General features: G+C 37.7%; 2 protein-coding genes across 2 annotated transcripts; both read left to right on the forward strand.

The window, feature by feature from the left end:
* Window positions 1-266: 266 nt before the first annotated feature.
* On the forward strand, window positions 267-5,845 carry LOC110046764 (putative skeletal organic matrix protein 5). The gene is made up of 4 exons (XM_089292566.1): window positions 267-419; window positions 595-655; window positions 2,200-2,335; window positions 4,848-5,845. The coding sequence occupies exons 1-4, from the start codon at window positions 401-403 to the stop codon at window positions 5,364-5,366; spliced, it is 735 nt and encodes a 244-aa protein (XP_089148692.1). The 5' UTR covers window positions 267-400; the 3' UTR covers window positions 5,367-5,845.
* A 7,728-nt stretch (window positions 5,846-13,573) lies between these two features.
* LOC110046713 (putative skeletal organic matrix protein 5) lies at window positions 13,574-18,207 on the forward strand. The gene is made up of 4 exons (XM_089292565.1): window positions 13,574-13,703; window positions 13,873-13,933; window positions 16,511-16,646; window positions 17,480-18,207. The coding sequence occupies exons 1-4, from the start codon at window positions 13,574-13,576 to the stop codon at window positions 17,996-17,998; spliced, it is 846 nt and encodes a 281-aa protein (XP_089148691.1). The 3' UTR covers window positions 17,999-18,207.
* The last annotated feature ends 1,352 nt before the right edge of the window (window positions 18,208-19,559 follow it).

Raw genomic sequence — 19,559 nt, forward strand, 5'->3', positions numbered from 1 at the left:
TCTGAAAGTGTAACTATAGTTATTTTACTACCCTCTAAAACTTCAACGATCTGTTATTTCACTGCGGGCTTGCTATTGGTTGATTGAATGTAACAAAGTAAAGAACCAATCATGAGCTTGGAGCTGATTGACTTATCAATTCTCCACGCAAAAGAAAGAAAACCTCTCAGGTTTGTGTGAGGAGAAAATGGTTTTAATGTAAAGCAGTGATGGAAGGGTTTATAAACCACGGACTCTTCAGTTTTTGTTCAAAGTCCTACCTATAACGTTCGGTTCCAAGACTAAACAATGGTAGCGTTGAAGTTCCTTGCGGTTTTTTTGCCTGGTGTATTTCACCGTTTTCGTAAATGCTGGTAGAAACCCAAAGTGTTGCGAGAGTGTCCTACAAAAGTTAAAGACGATGGAATGCCCAAGTCATGGTACATTAAGAAATGTCTCCTACCTTGCCAACGCATCGAACGGTTTAAATCTGCCGTTTTGCGTCATTCTTATTCTCTAAATAGTGAACAGTGACTTACGTAGCTGTGTTTTTTATGATCTCAGTACACCTCATAAGAAATTACTAAACAATTTTACTGTCTTCTATTTACGTAGAGTCGCACACCTGTGAACACCATGGTCCAAGTTCATGCAAAGAGATCTTTGATAAAGATAAGTAAGTTATAGAGAAATTATGCACAAACTACGATCTGAAGCTGGCTGGCAACTGGTTGTAGCATTTTTTCAGCACCTCTTACTTTGATAGACCAGTATTACAGTTGTTGCAGTTGCAGTTAACGCTACAATAATGAAACCAAACAAATAACCAAACATCGGTGCACAAGGTATAATACCGGTTAAAAAAAAACCTTTAATTATATTGGAGAGCGGCTGTTTATAAATATGGAGAATCCGGCGACAGTACAGAAAATTCGAATTTTCTTTTATTTCTACAAAAAGACTTTTATATCACGGCATGTGTTTTATCAAAAAACAGGGCCATCTATCAAGGATGTTCTCAAGCACGAGCTTTGCTTGAAACCTATTTTAATTGACAACAACTTTTTTTGGTTGCTCAATCTGACAACAGGTAGCTGGTACAACCTTCACCAACGGAAAATCACGTGTGAACAATGCCTTGACATAAATTACATTATGTCTAGTCATAATGTCTGCTCTTTTGGTCTTAAAGGTACAGTGAGTATAATTTTTTTGTGAAATCTAGAGCAATCCGAAATACCGGTCGATCAACCAAGGTGGCGATGGAATTTACAGAAAATAAAATAAAGTATTTTTAACAGTCTAATACACAAAGATGGAAACTTGTCGCGATGCAATGCACCCTTGGATCTTTTTTTCTAAATTAAAAATCAGGTTGAAGTAATAACGTTTTGTTTATTTTTAAACCATTTGAAAATTTCATCTACATGCATATATACATAAACTTTATTTCTATTCAAACTGATTTGACAAGGCCATGACTTCTCTGGTAAATCAATATATCGATAAATAGGAGGTTCTAAAATGGAGAGCTATTCTATAAGTTAACCGAGAAGAGCATTTTGACGATTTTTAGACGACTTAGCGATAATTCGATTATGTAATACACTTTATTAACATAATTAATCTTGTGGTATCAGAAATTGTTCTTAGGTAATAAAACTGGAGGTTAAAAAATTTTAAAAAAAGGCATGAGGCACCGAACTCGTTTTTTAGTTGGAAGCACTTAAAGAAAAAATTATGGGTTTTTTTAAACTAGTTATTCTGTTACTATGGTAACCTTTTGCGTACCAAAAACAACCACAACTTACTAACCAATGATTGGCAATTTTTTGATAACATAATAATAATAATAATAATAATAATAATAATAATAGTAATAATAATGATAACAATTCATTTACATGGCGCACAGAGCCATTATTTGCCCGAGGCGCTTTAAAAAAACTATCCCTAAAAACTACAATTTTACTCTAAAAAAACTTAAAAACTAAAAAAAAAATAGGAAAATACCAAATACCTATGATAAAGAGTTATTCTTAATAAATTTAGTAAAAAAGGAAGGTCTTGAGTTATTTGGTATCAACTTTCAAAAACCGTAGCAATGATTCATCAAAGAACTGAAATATGCTAAAACACGTTGCGAGCCAGTTTGTATTTCATTCATTTGGCTATAATTATAAAAACTGAAACATTTTTTGATTCGCTTTGATTTTCAAGGCCAACCGAAAACAAGGCATACATGCTCGAGTTTGGTTACAAGAAGCTTCCTGTCTACTGCTACATGGATGGTGATGACCTTGGTGATTGTGGAGGCGGAGGATGGACGCTGGTCATGAAAATTGACGGCTCAAAGGTACGTTTTAAGAACTTATATCACAAACAGACCTCAAAACAATCACATTTTTAAGCTAAGAAGTTAACTAAAAGCACTATTTGACCTGGGAATTTTGTTACGCTAGTTTATACTTTCAGATTGGCAGTTTTCTTTACATTTGGATTTTTGAATCAAAGTAATGGTCGAAGTGTGATCTCTACTTTTTAAAAAATATACATATATTGAAAAATACTAAAAATTGGCAGAGTTTCCCTTTTGATTGACAGCCTATGACAGGTATGCAATCAAAAGAGACAAATTTTACGGGAATTACACGGATGTCGAGAGTTGGCTACTCAGTTGATCAGCATTGTTCTTCTGACTACTGTACCAAGCATGTTTCTTATTAGGTGTTATTCGTTCAAGTTATAAGAAAACATGGACCACGTAAATGTCAGTGGACCAGTTCAATGAGTGAAGAAGCGAAAGTTGGCCTTGCGGCGTTAGATTAAGGATCGTACTATCAAAAGTGGTCTGACAATACTGACTCCGAGTTAGATGAAGCGAAAGCTATTGGATCAAGCGGACAAAAACAATCGAGTCAAGAGGAGAGAAAAGTTCCGTGAAAATTTGGGTTTTAATTTGATGACGAGAGCATCGACTGGTTGACAGCGCTGAGTCCGATACCGACGAATCATCGGAACCATTCACTGAAATAATTGAATACAATTGCTCCGCCGTGCTTTCCTTTGTTTGTTTTCTTCGCACAGCCACCTTAATTCGCATCCTTTTTTGTCTCTTCCCCAAATTGCTAAACCGCTTAGGGAATAATGCAAATCACGAGGGTTTTTTAGATATTCGTACTAAAATTTCACCAGGAGGCTAATGGAAGTAAAACTTTCCAAGCACTGAATGGCTCAGTGATCTGAAAACCCAGTTGAATGTGATTGTGGGCGGAGTTTGTTTGCGAAGCTAGATATTTTTCTTAGTGCTGTTTTCTCGAATCAATTTTGTCGCTTGAAGGAGACGCTTTAAGGAGATATAACTCAAAGGGAATTTGTTCGGTTGCCCTCAAATTTGGACAGAAGCTAGTTTAACTCAAAAACAACACAAACCTGTCTTCGAATTGTTTATTTTGATATTTTTTTTCTCTGAGGGTGATTTTTGTACGATCACTCCAAATTTGTTTACTTCTATTTCGAAAATTTTCAGTAACTTTTCATCACAAAGGCAGATTTGCACGTTGTCGTCATTTGACTACAACTACCAGAATTCCATTCGTTTTTTCTTTGTTAAATTTTGAATTCCCAGTGGGGTTTAAATAACAATTGCCCTAATTAGCATAAGAAGCAGAAAAAGTGAAGGATTCTGGTGGTAGTTGTAGTCAAATGACGCCATCATGCAAATCGCCTATTGAATATGGCAAAACACAGACACTTTTTTTTTTTCGCGCTTTGGGTCCGGAAACTGAGGAACGAACTAAATTGGCGACAAACAAAATTTGCTTTGACTTACAGCTTTCAAACGGTGATTCGGGCGCTCGTATTTACTGGTCGTGAAAAAAATTTGACCATTTATTTCATTCCAAAATTCTTGGTAAAGTCTGACAGCCAGTTCTATAAGCTTTAATTTGGTATATGGGTTTAATTAGGTATCTACAGCTTAAACCGGACGCGCTACATCGCTTGGACGAGGGACACCTCTGAAGCTAGATGGTATTCTTAATTCAAATCCTAGAACACATATACAGTTGTAAACCTTTCTTTTATCAGAGTAACCTAATAGCAGGTTGGCAGAAACGTGGCTATTCAACTAAGACTTTTATGATTGCTCTTACTCAATTTCTTTCTGGAAAGATTTTAAATTACATCACTTATCTTTGACAAAACAGCAGATACACCTTAGTTTGAAGGATATTCTAATTAAAGAACTTCCAAATATAGAAAGTTCAACTTAAAGTTGAATTGAAGCTTGAGACAGAAGAGTACATCTGTACAAAAAATAATACCTTAGGTATATTTAAGAAGAAATGGGCAACGTAACTACTTAGAAGTTTTTGAGTGAATAAGATGTCAGGCTCGTGCGCGAGTGTGTGTATATGGGGGAGAGTTAGGGTGTAAACTGAAGAAATGTAAGTAATTTTACTTAGGTATAATAAAGTATTGTCAGTAATGTAAGTATGTGAGTAAGTGAGTTAAGGCGTAAACTGAAGTAATGTAAGTAATTTTATTTAGGTATAGTAAAGTATCGTGAGTAATGTAAGTATATGAGTGAGTGAGTTAAGGCGTGAACTGAAGTAATGTAAGTAATGTTAGTTATTTGTAGTAGATTACTGCTAGTGATGTAACTAATTTGTACTGAAAGTAATGTAAGTAATTATCTGTTTTTCAAAAAAAAAAAAGTTTAAGAGATGAGTGCAACTATATCTTAACTGACGTAATGTGTAAGGAATTATCACCATGTTTGGGCACTATCAAAAATTCTTGACTAAGTCTTGGCTAAATAGGTTGAATTGCTCCGAATAGTTCATTTGCTTAATTGTGTCTTGCAGAAAACGTTCCACTACGATTCATCTTACTGGACCGACCTGAAATCATATGGAGTCCATGAGGGGAAAACTGGTTTGGACGGGATGGAGGCCAAGCTACCATCCTACTGGGCCACACCCTTTACCAAGATCTGCCTTGGGATGACGATTGGGGTAGAAACCAGATTCTATCTTCTGGACAAGGAGGCTAGCTCGCTCTACTCCCTGATTCAGGATGGTAAACACCGTCCTACCAACCTGGGTCGCGACGAATGGAAGAAGTTGATCGGTTCTCAAGCCTCCCTGCAGCAAAACTGCGAAAAAGAAGGTTTCAATGTTCTGAGTGACAATGCCGGTTCATCCAAGGCACGGATAGGCATTGTGGGCAACAATGAAGATGATTGCATCACCAGCGACTCCAGAATCGGGTTTGGTACTGGAGGATATCCAGACGACACCAACACGTGTGGGAACGTGGCTCAGCACGGAGGAGATAGTGGAGACGAATTCATCAAGGCCATGGGATATATCTTCGTTCAGTGAGAAAAAACTGAGCTGTTCACATTAGAAAATAAGAGGGGCAAAGCTTAACATCAAATGATGTTCAAAGTTAAGGTTCCAAAACCATAACTTGTATCAAAATGGCAATTAGAATAGGGTTTACTGCGTCGCTGGTATATATCAAATAAAATGGGCTAAAAGAATCCAACATGACGTTTCCTTTGATCTTGTGCTTCACACGAACCCTTTGTTTTGACAAATCTAGTATTCGACTTAGAATCGTTATTTGGGAACGGACGGAAGTGAAATTCACCAAAGTGATGTTTTGATTTTCCACACACATTCCAGTGAAATATTGATCTAACAGTAGCTAAGAATTGACTTGGATCACTGATGGCACTTTCTTCAAGGAAGTTATGGACAAGGCTACGTAGATGCATGTTGAAGACCTAAATGTAATAACTGACCTTAAATGTAATAAACTCCTAAATGTAATAACATTTGGCCTTAAATGTAATAAACTCCAAAGTGTGACAACATTTGGACTTAAATGAAACAACGTTACACAAACGTCATCATTGACGTAACCACCTCGTTGTTTAGTAAAAAAATCACGTGACACTACACACAATCCCTGTAAGCGGGAATCCTTATTCCAGCCTTTAAATTCCTTCCCATACAAACAAATTTCGATAGGCTGGTGCTCACAGTGATGGACGTTTTTAGTCGTTTCGTTTGGCTTCGTCCTCTAACAAACAAATCAAGCAAGGACGTTGCAAAAGAACTGGAAAGTATCTATATGGAGCATGGAGCACCACGTATAGTTCAAAGCGATCAAGGAGGAGAGTTCAAAAAAGCCGTGAAATGCATGGATATTAAATTGATTTACAGTCGCCCTCGGCACCCCCAGTCGCAAGGCAAGGTTGAACGTTGTCACAGGTCACTGAGATCTAAGATAGAGTACGACCTTAGTAAAATGGGTCAGGACGGTGTCAACTGGGCAAAACAAATTCCTCTTTACCAAAGGATTCTAAATAACGACCCCAAAGAAGTAATTGCTCACAAAACACCATTTGAAATTTATTTTGCACGGAAATGTAATAATCTCCGAGAAAGCGGCTTAGAAGAGGAATGTCTCCCTAGCCCTGGAAAAATTCGCCCAACAGAAAATGACCGGAAACTACGTTCCCGGCAAGCTTCTAAAGTGCGAAAGCTGGCACAAAAAGCGACCAAGAGGTGTGATAAGCGTGTGCAGCGAACACAGCTTCGCCTGAATCCGCCCTCTGTTTACAGCGTTGGAGAAACAGTTTATTTGCGTCTAAGAGGAAGATCATTTAATAAGCGACATATAACTGAGGCTCGTGTAGAAGAAAGAAACATTCAGTTACATACCTATAAGGTTTCATATACTTCACCACTAACGGGAAAGAAAGAAAAGAAATGGGTCCCTGTAGATGACGTCACTAGCCTTACCCTACAGCGCGAAAAACAAAAACAAAAAGTAGCAAAGCTGTCAAAAAGGAAAAAAAATCAGCACTATAAAAAGTATCACATAGCTATGAGAAAAGACGACTACGTCGAGGCTATTGAAGATCAAGGCTATAAAATAGCATATAACCCACCAGGAGATGGTAACTGCCAATTCAGTGCACTTTCACACCAGCTTCAGAAGCTAGGGATTTTCAGATCTGCCGAAACTATGAGGGAAGAAATAGTTGATTACTTAGAAAGCAACCCCTACGATAACGAAGGTTTTCCTCTTTTGGAGCATTTGGCAGATAATGAGTTTGCTTCCTGGAGCAACTATACAAATCATATGTCACAAGATGGGGCCTATGGGGATCAGCTAACACTGTATGCGGCCGCGAACTTATATAACATTGACGTTCAAATAGTATCTTCCCTGGGAGCTGGTGGGCAACATGTGTTCAGCCCGTCAGCAAGTATTGCAACGGCCACTGTGTACCTTGGACACTTTGCAGAAAATCAAGGGGAACATTTTGTGGCCTTGGAACCAGTTATGAGCGACCACGACAATGGTGAGGAGGTACTAGAAGACATCACGGAGGAATATGCGAGTAGAACTGAAGGAAACATTGACATGGGTGATACGGTTAATGATGATGACTGTGATGAAGAAATTGAACAACAAGAGGGTGCGGATGACTTGGGAGATGTTGTGGTTGAAGTTGAGGAAAGTGATCAGCCAAACGAGACAGCCTTGCAGATAATTGAGGGTGGAGAGGAACAAATAGCGCTTCAGTTTGTTCCTGATGAGGATGTTGGCTCATTGGCGTCTGGATCCAATAGAGATTGTTGCATCGAAAACCTGCCCAATGAACTTTTAGAAAAAATCTTCCAAATGGTATTGATATCATCGGCCGCTCTATTTGCCGGTAACGCGTGCCATTCATACCAATCGTTATGTGGAGTCAGTACACGGTTTAGGGCGGTGACGCAAAGGCTAACTCGAATGTTGCCGAGGGTTTATATCTCCGGCGGAGTGCAATCTTTTGTTATAAGTGTCCGTAGCCTTATCAAGAAATATGGTACCTCAAGCGGTCTGATCATGGAATTAAAAAGCATCATTTCCGATCCAAAATGGGCCAATGCCTGGTTGGAGATTAGGAAAGACGGATACGATTGGTGTGTCATCAAAAGAATTTTTTGGAAAAAAAAGTAACTCATGGTGACCTTTCGATGAAGGAAAAAAACCGGCTAAAAAAACAAGCTTCAATGAAAAGAAGTCAACAGAACTGTTAATGTTTAAACACTGATGTTGTATCGTTACAAACTTTTTACTTTTTTTGTTAGTGTTAGTTGTGTCTAGTGAAAAGTAACAAATACTGACTTTTTGACAAAGCTGAAGAGGAAAAGAGACAAAAGAGTAACCATTCACTGCAAAGAAATGGACAGAACTGTTAATGTTTAAATGTTGATGTTGTTTCAATACATAATTTGTTTAAAAAATTACCTCCGTTGATGCATGTTAGCTGTTATAAATTTTATATCCTTGATAGCCTTGAGTTCAAAATTAATAAACTAAAATTAATAAAGTCATATATAATTACAATAAGAACTTTGTCCAGTTGAGACCCAGGATATCTCATCATTCGAAAATGAAACCATAAAATATCACTCCAATGCTTGATAGATTTAGCCAAGCCTAAAAGCAGTGCTTCCCGTTTTATTTTTAATTTAAATCTGAACTTAGAGACCATAGACAGATTAAAAATAGGACTTGAGCCCGCGATCCAGTGGAGAACAATTACCTAATCAGCGGTCAAAATAAAAGAATACGTAAGCCCGTGAAATAGTCATGTGATACTGGTCAGCGAATACCTTTTTGACAACTGTCAATTGGCCATAACATGGATGCCCAATATCAAATAGGATATAAGCTGACGATAATCTTAACGTTGACATATTTCTGGAGTATGGCCGCCAAGTTCCGCTCTGTAGCCCTTAGATTCGGGCCGCTGCAGAGCTCCGCTAGAACTGAGTGCAATGACGTCATCAGTCAGGTGACAAACCCGAAAACACATGTTACTCGTTGCGATAAAAGAACCCTTTTAATGAGATGACAGATGGTGCAACAGATCACGTGGTTTATGCAATAACAGTGAGTTGATTAATGACGCCTTTGATGACGTCAATGATGACGTGATTATAAACCATCTCATTTAAGTCCAAATGTTGTCACACTTAGGTGTTATTACATTTAAGGCCAAATGTTATTACATTTAGGAGTTTATTACATTTAAGGCCAAATGTTATTACATTTAGGAGTTTATTACATTTAAGGTCAGTTATTACATTTAGGTCTTCAACAGATGCACGGCATCTACTAAAGTTCGCTTGTAATTAATTTCGAGTTTTCTTTAAAGAAAACGTAAATTTAGGTCGCACTGCTTAGACTCCAAAATTAATTGTGGTGAAGACGACCCCGTAAAAGTAATCACATTGAGGGATGTGCACAAGATGGAGACCGATGAGCATGTAGGAAAGCGCGAATATTATATTTCCCGGATATGCGAATTTTTAAAGCGCATAGTTTTTCCACTAAGATTTTTCGTTTTCAAGGTGCCAAGGTTACTTGGAGACATTTTTAATGATTCTCTGAAATAAAAAACAAATATTTTCCTCTCTAATAGCTTGGCAACCAGAACCAAAGGCGACACCTTTTCCTCCATTCCTTTGCTTTCCGCGTGTCAAACAACGTAAAATGACCGGATTCCGCAGCTCCTTCGTTTTTAATGCAACCAGAGACTTTAACTTTTTACCAAAATACTGCAAGCCACTATCTAGAATTGAACCCGGAACTTTGGCGAGTAAACATCCTTCCGTCACCACTAGTTATGACTGCGTTGAAATGGCTTTAATATGGGTTTAAAAAAGAGCCTTTTTTAAAGCCATATGTGTAACAGCTCACCCTATCACTATCCCTAACCTAAACGTGATCTAACTTGGGTCCCGTAATTCCTTTTATTACAAGGCTATTTTACTTCACATGGTAATAACTTAAGTGAACCAATCAGGTTGTTTTATCACCGGTCCACATATTTCGAATTATTTTCTTTGCTTTCAAGGTTTTCTTGTAGCTTTATGACTCACTTTTCAAAAATATTTTTTTGCAAGTGAATTCATGAAAGATCTTAAAATTTGCACTGTGGAAAAAGATTTAAAGAAGTCAAAGACATGGATGATTATCAGCAACAAGGATAATTTTCTCTAACCCGAGCTAAAAGGATAATTTTTTTTAATTCTAGTGCTCTTTATTTAATTAACTCATTCTTCTGATTATTCAGACCTCACGCTCCAGGCAACTCCGATGTTAACTTGGCTGGTATGAATGGTGCGCAGATTAAAACCCTTAAAGCCTATTACAGACTGAAATAATTATACGACTTTTCCAACCTCACTTGAGATTAGACTTACCTGGATTTTTTTTTAACACTTTAAAGGGCCGCAAATTTCCAAAGCTAATTGGTGTTTTAAATCGTACTTTTCAAGATGTAAATCATAAAAAAGGTAAAAATAGCTTCCTCTAAGAATTATTCTCATGTGTTACACCAAACCCTATTTCAAACCAAAATGACCAAAATCTAAATATTGTTTTCAGGCAAAAAGGAAAAATAACTCAACCTTTTTGAGGCCGCGCTCATCTTTGTTACTTATAAAAGGAATATCCCCTCTACTTTGAATTTCTTTTTTTAACCCTTTCTGTTTTTCCTTTATAAGAAAAAATAATATCCCTTAGAGTATCCTGTGAGCTTACGGTGGATGACATAACATACTAAGCAGCATGAACTGAAAAATGCCGAACTAGGTCGTGTAAGATCTAGTTGAGTCGATTTCTCTGAGATTACAGAGTAAGATGCTCAGAAATCCTGCTTTTGCTAACAGTAACCTTAGAATCTTAGATTGGATACTGTTCAGATACGATAGACAAGATGTTGCCTCGTTAACTCATCATCTCATTCCTCATCGTACCCCGCAGGACACCGAAGGCCCTCGTTAATGTCTCGTTAAACAGAGGATATTACATGGCTGCACGGAGATACGAAATATCTCTTCGATTGTTCCAAACCGAGAACAGAAATGACCTATCTCCAAGCGGCTGTGTAATGTTTCATTTGTTATACAACAAGCAATGATATACCAAAACATTTCACTTTCGCTGCGAAAGGCGCGATTTATAATGTACAACCATAGCAACGGTGATCTTTTCAAGTGTTGAGATAACACGTTATTTTCGCATGTGAAGATACATGTTTTCGTGCGAAAGCTCACCTGGTATTTCACTGCGGTGTCTATAGAATAACATGGTTTACTGCATGATTGCTTGTCAACTTGTTTCGTATTCCAGGACCGGAATGACGTGATGAAGGCAAGATAAAATGAGTAAAACTGGAGAATAACTCCGACTTAAAAACTCACGGATGGAAAGTTTTGAAAAACGCAAAAGTATTTAGATACTGATTTATTTATAGTCCATGAAAGCTTTAACGATACTACACAGATTGTTGACCTTCTGCAGTTTATTGAATACGTTCTGTGGAAGCCCCTTAACCCTTTGCCCAACGTTAGGAAGAAATCCACTTTTTAATTTGGTCATATTCAATAAATACGGTATGTTGCAACCGTAACCATCAAGGCTTTCACGCCGAATCACAGCACACTTAGTGAGCATGTTAATACCACTCGAGTATATATGATATTTAATTTTAGTATCACCCAACTAGTGGACTAATGCAAATCCTGCTTTTTGATTGGTTACGCTACTAGAGGACTATTAGCAATAGTCCTCGAGTAGCGAAATTGGCGCAATCGAGCGTGACGCTTTCTTTCGTTTTATTCCCCAATAAATATTTCTTCAACTTGCATTTGCTAACTTTATTATTGCCTTTTTTGTCCGACTAGTTGGATGATACTAAAACAATTGGACCCTTGCAGGCTACGGGTCTAATTGCTAAACAGTTTTTCTCTTAGAGTTATCTAATAGTCATCTACATCATATTGCTTGGCACAACAATGTGGCCTATTGAAGCTAGTATTAGTAAAGGTAATAGCTTGCTTAGCTTTACCAATTCACCACTCTCGGAATTCCTTTTCTTTATTCACATTGTCTCTTCAAATATTTGAACAGACCTCTATTTCATCCCCTCAAGGTGTGTCCCGTGTCAAATTTTCAGAATTTTAGCCATTCTCCTACATTCTTTTTACCAAAACAAACTTTCCATTATGCCTCAATGTTTTTCAATGGTCGAGGCTAGATTTTGTCTTTGCTAATTGTGTAATAACTCTGTACGTGAGCTTTTTTGAAGACCCTAGAATAAGGTAAACAAATAATAAGCGTTACATCATCTCCTATAATACCAACAGCAAGTCTCCCTGTGTACATTCTATATAGTTGTTGTTGAAAACCGTTTTTAATTTATCTGCACTCATGCTGACATTTATTGAAAACTACATTTATATTTTTAAAGTCCCATGTGAGAGGGCCTTGAAGAAAAAGCACCGATTCTTGATTCTTTTCCACTCATGAAATATGGCCTATAGCAGTTTTAAAAACCTCATGATATTTGTTTTGGTCTTCTTCGGCCATCTTATCTACTACAGACCGACGAATGGTCATAGTATATGGTATATTATTATCTCGGCGGTTAACTTTGATTACTCTTCTTTTTCATAACAAACGTCCCGTCGGTTATTTGACCTATTGGGTGGTAAGCATTTACCTATTAAACCGGCGTATTTTCAATAGCTTGTAACACAATTTCACAGCTTAAATCTACCTCCTTTGTGGCTTGGTTATTGGTGATAATTAAACACTAAAAACTGACCTCCGTATCTACTGTTATTTAACTATCTCCATGGCTTGGCTATTCTGCGATTTTATCTCAAAAGCTCCGTAGTTATTTGACTATATAGACGCTAGATAATCACTTATAAACTTTTAACATTTTAACTTAACCCAATCTATCTGTAAGCTAGACGGTAGACTAAAAAGAAAGAGAAGACACTAACTTGGAGGTATTGGGAACTTTAATTAGCTCTCTAGGGTGTTTCCTTGAGACTTTCCCCCGCACTGTCTACGAAGAACTGATTCTGTGCTCAGTGATCAAGATTGTCATGGAATCACTTTCGACAAGAACCACAGGTAGATAATTTGGAGAAGAGGGGCTGAAATTTACTTACAAGTTCCACCTTTTCTATAAGCTAACGAAAATTAAGAAAAGAATGTGGCAAAAGGTTCTTAACGGGTGGTCAAAATAATTTATTTAACTCCCAGTAGCTTTTTAAACAAATTTATTGACAATGACCGTCTTTTGTATCTATCGTTATTTCAAAAGCTCTTTGGTGGTGGAATTCTGATATTTCAAAACAAACGTGTCCTACGTTATTTGACTCAACAGGTGATGAAAACACTTTAAGGCTCGATATTTTCTAACGAGTGTCTATGGTTATTTTACTTCTTTCTAAAACATCAACATTCTGTTATTTCACAGCGAGCTTGCTATTGGTTGTTTGGTTGTAACAAAGTAATGAACCAATCATTAGCTGGGAGCTGATTGACTTTGCAATTCTCCACAAAAGAAGAAAGACAACCTCTAGGCTTTTCTGTGGAGAAAATAGTTTTACTGTTAAGCAGCGATCGAAGGGTTAATAAACCACGGACTCGTCAAATGCGAACTTATCAGTTCTCGTTGAAAACCGTATCTGCTGCCCGGTTCGAAGACTATACAATGGCAACGTTGAAATTCGTTGGAGTTTTTTGCCTGGTGTATTTCACCATTTACGTAAACGCTGGTAAAAGGAACAGAGTTTGGAAGACTGTCCTTGAAAAGTTGAACAAACTTGAATGCCCAAAACAAGGTACAGTCGGAAATGTTTTCTACCTTGCCGATGTATCGAACGGTTTAAATCTGTCGTTTTCCGGCATTCCTAATCTTTAAATAGTGAACAGTGAGTAACTTACGTTTTTTTTAATGATCTCAGTGTAAAATAACTAAAAAGATTTATTGTGCACCTTCTATTTGGATAGTATTGGACACCTGCGAACACCATGGCCCAAGTTCATGCAAAGAGATCTATGACAAAGATCAGTAAGTTGTAGTGAAATATGCAGAAACTACGATCTGAAGCTGGCTGGCAACTGTTTGCAGCATTTTTTCAGCACCTCTTCTTTGATAGACCAGTATTACAGTTGTGGTAGTTGCAGTTGACGCTACAATAATGAAATCAAACAAATTGCCAACATCGGTGACATCGGTGCACAAGGTATTATACTTGTTAGAAAAAACCTTTAATTATATTGGAGAGCGCCTGTCTGTAAATACGGAGAATCCGGCGACAGAACCGAAAATTCGAATCTTCTTTAATTTCTACAAAAAGATCTCTGTGGCCTAAAAGATGTAGCGAGTTTAATTTTTTATGAAATCTAGGACAATTCAAAATACCGGTCTATCAACCAAGATGGCCATGGAATTTACCCAGAATAGAGCATTTTCAGCAGTCTAATACACAAAGATGGAAACTTGCCCTGATATCATTTTTACACGGCTTGTAATCCATTCGTGGATCGTTGTTTTGAGCTAAAACTCAGGTTGACGTAATAATATTTTGTCTACTTTTAAGCTGTCTGAAAAATACATTTATCTCGATTTTATCGACGTACCTCACTTCAACTGATTTGATAGGAACAGGACTCTTCTAGTAAATGAATATCTCGATAAATAAGGGGGTCTAAAAGGAAGAGCTACTCCATAGTCTCCATAGGTTTTCTCTATCTAATTGGTTTGTTTGGTCTATTAAAAGTACGCACGCTAGATGAAAAACTATGAAGAGCATTTTGACAAATTGTGGCATTTTTATTTGACTTAAGGACCGGTCATTATTTATCGCCTGGGGGGGGGGGGGGGGCGGAGGATTTTGGAGGGGATCACATGGTTTTCTGAGAAACGGAAGGGGGAATCAGGCGTAATTGACAGACACAAATGGGGGGGGGGGGGGGGACCAGAAAAAAAATGGAATTTCTGGTGGCGGTAGGATCTCCATGAATATTTAACATATAAAACCATGTCAAATGATCGCCTCCTTTTTACGAAAATATGCTATTTAATTATATAATAAAATAATCAATTGTTGTGCATGTAGTATCAGTGACAATGTTTGAAACTGTTTAATTTTTAATATTTCAAATATCAAAGTTCCATGTTTCAAATTCTTTTATAGAGAATCGAATAGAGTCAATGGAAAAGAGTCAATAGAAAAGTTCATTGAACGCGGCCGAACGACGCGGAATTATTAAAAACAACAACAACAACAAGAAAAGATATACATATATTATAAAATGTGTTTTTTGTGTGTGACTGTTTCACCATCCTGTTCCCATTACGCTTCCATGGCAGACTCAGCCCCCCCATCCAACTCTTGGACTGCTTCTTCGTCAGTTTCTTCGGGAGAATCTTCGCCCGAGCTTAACCCTTTACCACTTTCCTTGAGACTGGTCACTACCATCTCCATATTATGGGCTAAGTCTTTGTCAAAAACGTCTTTTTCCAGGAGCCATAAAAGTGGGTCCAGATGGAGACGCGTAACTAATTTCCCGGTGAACTCTGCATTAATTGCTGTGACGCTTGTAAAATTCTTGTTGTTTTTGAGCGAATCAAAGACCTCTTCAGTTACCTCTCTTGATGTAAGTTTTTCTAGAAGCATATATGCCCTCTGCTGTAATCTCTTCTCCTTTGTTTTTTTCTACCTTTCTTTTGTTTTCTTTTTTTCTTCGCGATTGCTTATCTCTTCCGAAGCAAGAGGGAAACTTCCTCTTCAGGTTTATATGAGTAGTCGACAGCATATTGGAGGCTTTCTGGAGTTCTTCGTACAGCACCTTCACTCGCTCTTGAGCTTCTTGAAAATATTTAAGCTCGTCGCTTGCAAACGTCTTCGGGGTATGGTCTTCATGAAAGAGCCCCTTTCGCTTTTCTACCTGAATGTCAAAAAACACTGAATATACACCTGAAAAGCTGAATATGTGTGCGAAGACATGGGGGGAGGATCACGACAGTTGTCAACAGTGTTGAGGGGGGATCACTTCGGTGATATAACATTTAAAGGGAGGATCGGCTAAATTTCGCCGTGTTCAGCCCAAAAAACTCCGCAGCCCCCAGGCGATAAATAATGACCGGTCCCTTAGCGATAATTCTATTAAGCAGTACCCTTTATAAACATAATTTACCATGTGGCATCACTAATTATTCTTAGACACATTTATCATACATTGCAAAATAATTTAAATCATACATCAAAATTGGCCTTGCTGGGGGGTGAATATAATAAAACTGGAGGCCAAAAAAAATTTTTAAAAACTTTAAGGTCATCGGACTCGTTTTCTAATTATCAGCACTTAAAGATAAAATTAAGGGTGTTTTTAGGAAGTTATACTGTTACTATGGTAAGCTTTTGCGTAACAAAATGACCACAACTTGTTAACCAATGATTGGCAATTTGGTTGGTATCATTGTCATAGTATCAACTGAAATAGAGAGGTAGCATTGATTCATCAATGAAGAATTGGGATATGTTAAAAACCGTTGCGAGCCACCAGAACCAGTTTCTATTTGATTCATCTAGCTTTAATATGAGGCTACAAGAAACATGTTGTATTCATATTGACTTTCAAGGCCAACCGAAAACAAGGCATACATGCTTCAGTTTGGCTATGAGAAGCTTCCTGTATACTGCTACATGGATGGTGATGACCTTGGCGAATGTGGTGGCGGTGGATGGACCATGGTCATGAAAATTGACAGCTCAAAGGTACAGCTTAACCCTTACGTTGTAAACAGATAGTCCAAATTTTGCAGTTTCGCCTGAAGAACTTAACTAAAGGCCATATTTGACCGAGAAATTTTCTAACTGTGTTCGATCAAGATTTGAAGTGCAGTCGTCAAAGTCGGGAATGAATATTGCGAAGACGTTAATACCTTCCGTCTATATTTTCTGCGACGATGAAGCCAGTTACACTCAAATCTGTGCACATATATTCAGTTGAAATTTACCTATACGAAAAACAGTACTAATAATAAAGGTGAAATATAAGAACGTTCTCTAGCTAAAAATATATTTAAAACAAGCTTTCGGCTGTCTTGACTACAGTCTTTAACGGACGAACTGGTTTAAAAGCGCTGAAAATTAAAAAATACAGTTAAAGCAGTAAAAATAAATAAAAGAAATCTCAGGTATATAAAACTGAAGAGCGGATCGATTGTCAAAACAAGATGAAATATTGAACCAATCCAATTTTTTAGTCAATTTGTACAAAAGCGTAGTAACTGATGATCCCCAAAAAGGCTACTTTTGCCACGTAGTAACTGAAGTAATGTGAGTAATATTAGTTATTTATGGTGGATTATTGCTAGTGATGTAACCAACTTGTACTGAAAGTAATGTAAGTAATTATTTATTTTTGAAAAAAATGTTTAAGGATGAGTGCTTCTATATCTAAATTGACGTAATTATAAAACATAATGTGTAACTATCAAATAAGCTAGAAGGAATTATCAACATGTTTGGGTACTATCAAAAATTCCTGTCCTGGCTAAATAGGCTGAATTGGTCCGAATAGTTAATTGCTTAATTGTGTCTTGCAGAAAACGTTCCACTACGATTCATCTTACTGGACCGACCTGAAATCATATGGAATCCCTGAAGGGAAAACTGGTTTGGACGAGATGGAGACCAAGCTACCATCCTACTGGGCCACACCCTTTACCAAGATCTGCCTTGGGATAAAGATTGGGGTAGAAAACAGATTCTATCTTTTGGACAAGGAGGCTAGCTCGCTCTACTCCCTGATTCAGGATGGTAAATACCGTCCCACCAATCTGGGTCGCGACGAATGGAAGAAACTGATCGGTTCTCAAGCCTCCCTGCAGCAAAACTGCGAAAGAGAAGGTTTCAATGTTCTGAGTGACAATGCCGGTTCATCCAAGGCACGGATAGGCATTGTGGGCAACAATGAAAATGATTGCATCTCCAGCGACTCCAGAATCGGGTTTGGTACTGGAGGATATCCAGACGACACCAACACGTGTGGGAACGTGGCTCAGCACGGAGGAGATAGTGGGGACGAATTCATCAAGGCCATTGGATACATCTTCGTTCAGTGAACAAAACTGAACTGTTCACATCAGAAAATAAGAGGGGCAAAGCTTAACATCAAATGATGTTCAAAGTTAAGGTTCCAAAACCATAACTTGTATAAAAATGGCAACTAGAATAGGGGTTACTGCATCGCTGGTATGTATCAAATAAAATGGGTTAAAAGAATCCAGTATCACGTTTCCTTTGATCTTGTGCTTCACACGAACCCTTTCTTTTGACAGAGCTAGAATTGGACTTAGTATCGTTATTTGGGAACGGACGGAAGTGAAATCCACCAAAGTGTGATTTTGAAAAAAAACATTCCAAAAATTTTATTCGACACATGCTAATAATTTTTTTTCGCTCATTCCACACACATTTTAGTAAAATATTGATCTAACAGTGCCTAAGAATTGACTTGGATCACTGACACTTTCTTCAAGAAAGTTCTCAAAAACGCTACGTAGATGCTCAGCATCTACTACAGTTCGCTCGTAGTTAATTTCGAGTTCCCTTTAAAGAAAACGTAAATTTAGGAAGCGCTGCTTAGACTCCAAAATTAATTGTGGTGAAGACAATCCCGTAAAAGTAATCACATTAAATGATGATGTGTACAACATGGTGACCGATGAGCATGTAAAAAAGCGCGAATATTATATTTCCGGGATGTGCGAATTTTTAAACCGCGTAGTTTTTCCACTAAGTTTTTTCGTTTCCAAGGTGCCAAGGTTACTTTGAGACATTTTTAATGATACCATGAAAAAAAAACCCAAATCTTTTGCTCTCTAATAGCTTAGCAACCAGAACGAGAGGCGACACCTTTTCTTCCATTTCTTTGCTTTCCGCGTGTCAAACAACGTAAAATGACCAGATTCCGCAGTTGCTTCGTTTTTAATGCAACCAGACACCTTTACTTTTTTCCAAAACACTGCGAGCCACAATCTAGAATTGAACTCGGAACCCTTTGGCGACGAAACATCTTTCCGTCGTCGCCACTGCTTATATGATTGCGTTGAAATGGCTTTAATATGGCTTGAAGAAAAGTGCCTTTTTTAAAGGCATATGTCTAACACCTCACCCTGTCACTATCCCCAACCTAAACGTTATCTAACTTGGACCCCGTAATTCCTTTTATGACATGGCTATGTTAATTCACATGATTATAACTTAAGTGAATCAATCAGGTTGTTATATGGCCGGTCGACATATTTTGAATTATTTTCTATGTTTTCAAGGTTTTCCTGTAGCTTTATGGCACACAGATAATTTTTTCCGCAATTGAACATATGAAAGATCTTAAAATTTGTATGGTAGAAAAAGATTTAAATAAGTTAAAAATGTGATGATTATCAGCAACACAACTTAAGCCCTTGCGAGAAAAGCGCTTCAAAAAAATTCAGGCTTGAACGGGATTCGAGCCAATAATCTCTGTGAATACCGGTGCAGTGCTCTATCAACTGAGCTATCAAGACTTGGGAAATGTTAATGTGTTAGGAAGTGCCACTCGGTGCTCCGTTCCTAAACTCGATCTGAAACTCTGGCGAGCATGAGCAAAAATAATTTACGGTCACGGAAGGGAACAGCCAA

This window comes from Orbicella faveolata, unplaced genomic scaffold, assembly GCF_042242905.1.
Source record: "Orbicella faveolata isolate gen_17 unplaced genomic scaffold, um_ofav_v1 contig_24, whole genome shotgun sequence".
NCBI classification, from domain to species: Eukaryota; Metazoa; Cnidaria; class Anthozoa; order Scleractinia; family Merulinidae; genus Orbicella; species Orbicella faveolata.

Coding starts and splice junctions, on each gene's coding strand:
- LOC110046713 (XM_089292565.1), top strand. CDS start 13,574: ATGGCAACGTTGAAATTCGTTGGAGTTTTTTGCCTGGTGTATTTCACC. Junction 13,704..13,872: donor ACTTGAATGCCCAAAACAAG/GTACAGTCGGAA, acceptor CTATTTGGATAG/TATTGGACACCTGCGAACAC. Junction 13,934..16,510: donor GAGATCTATGACAAAGATCA/GTAAGTTGTAGT, acceptor TTGACTTTCAAG/GCCAACCGAAAACAAGGCAT.
- LOC110046764 (XM_089292566.1), top strand. Junction 656..2,199: donor GAGATCTTTGATAAAGATAA/GTAAGTTATAGA, acceptor TTGATTTTCAAG/GCCAACCGAAAACAAGGCAT. Junction 2,336..4,847: donor TGAAAATTGACGGCTCAAAG/GTACGTTTTAAG, acceptor TGTGTCTTGCAG/AAAACGTTCCACTACGATTC.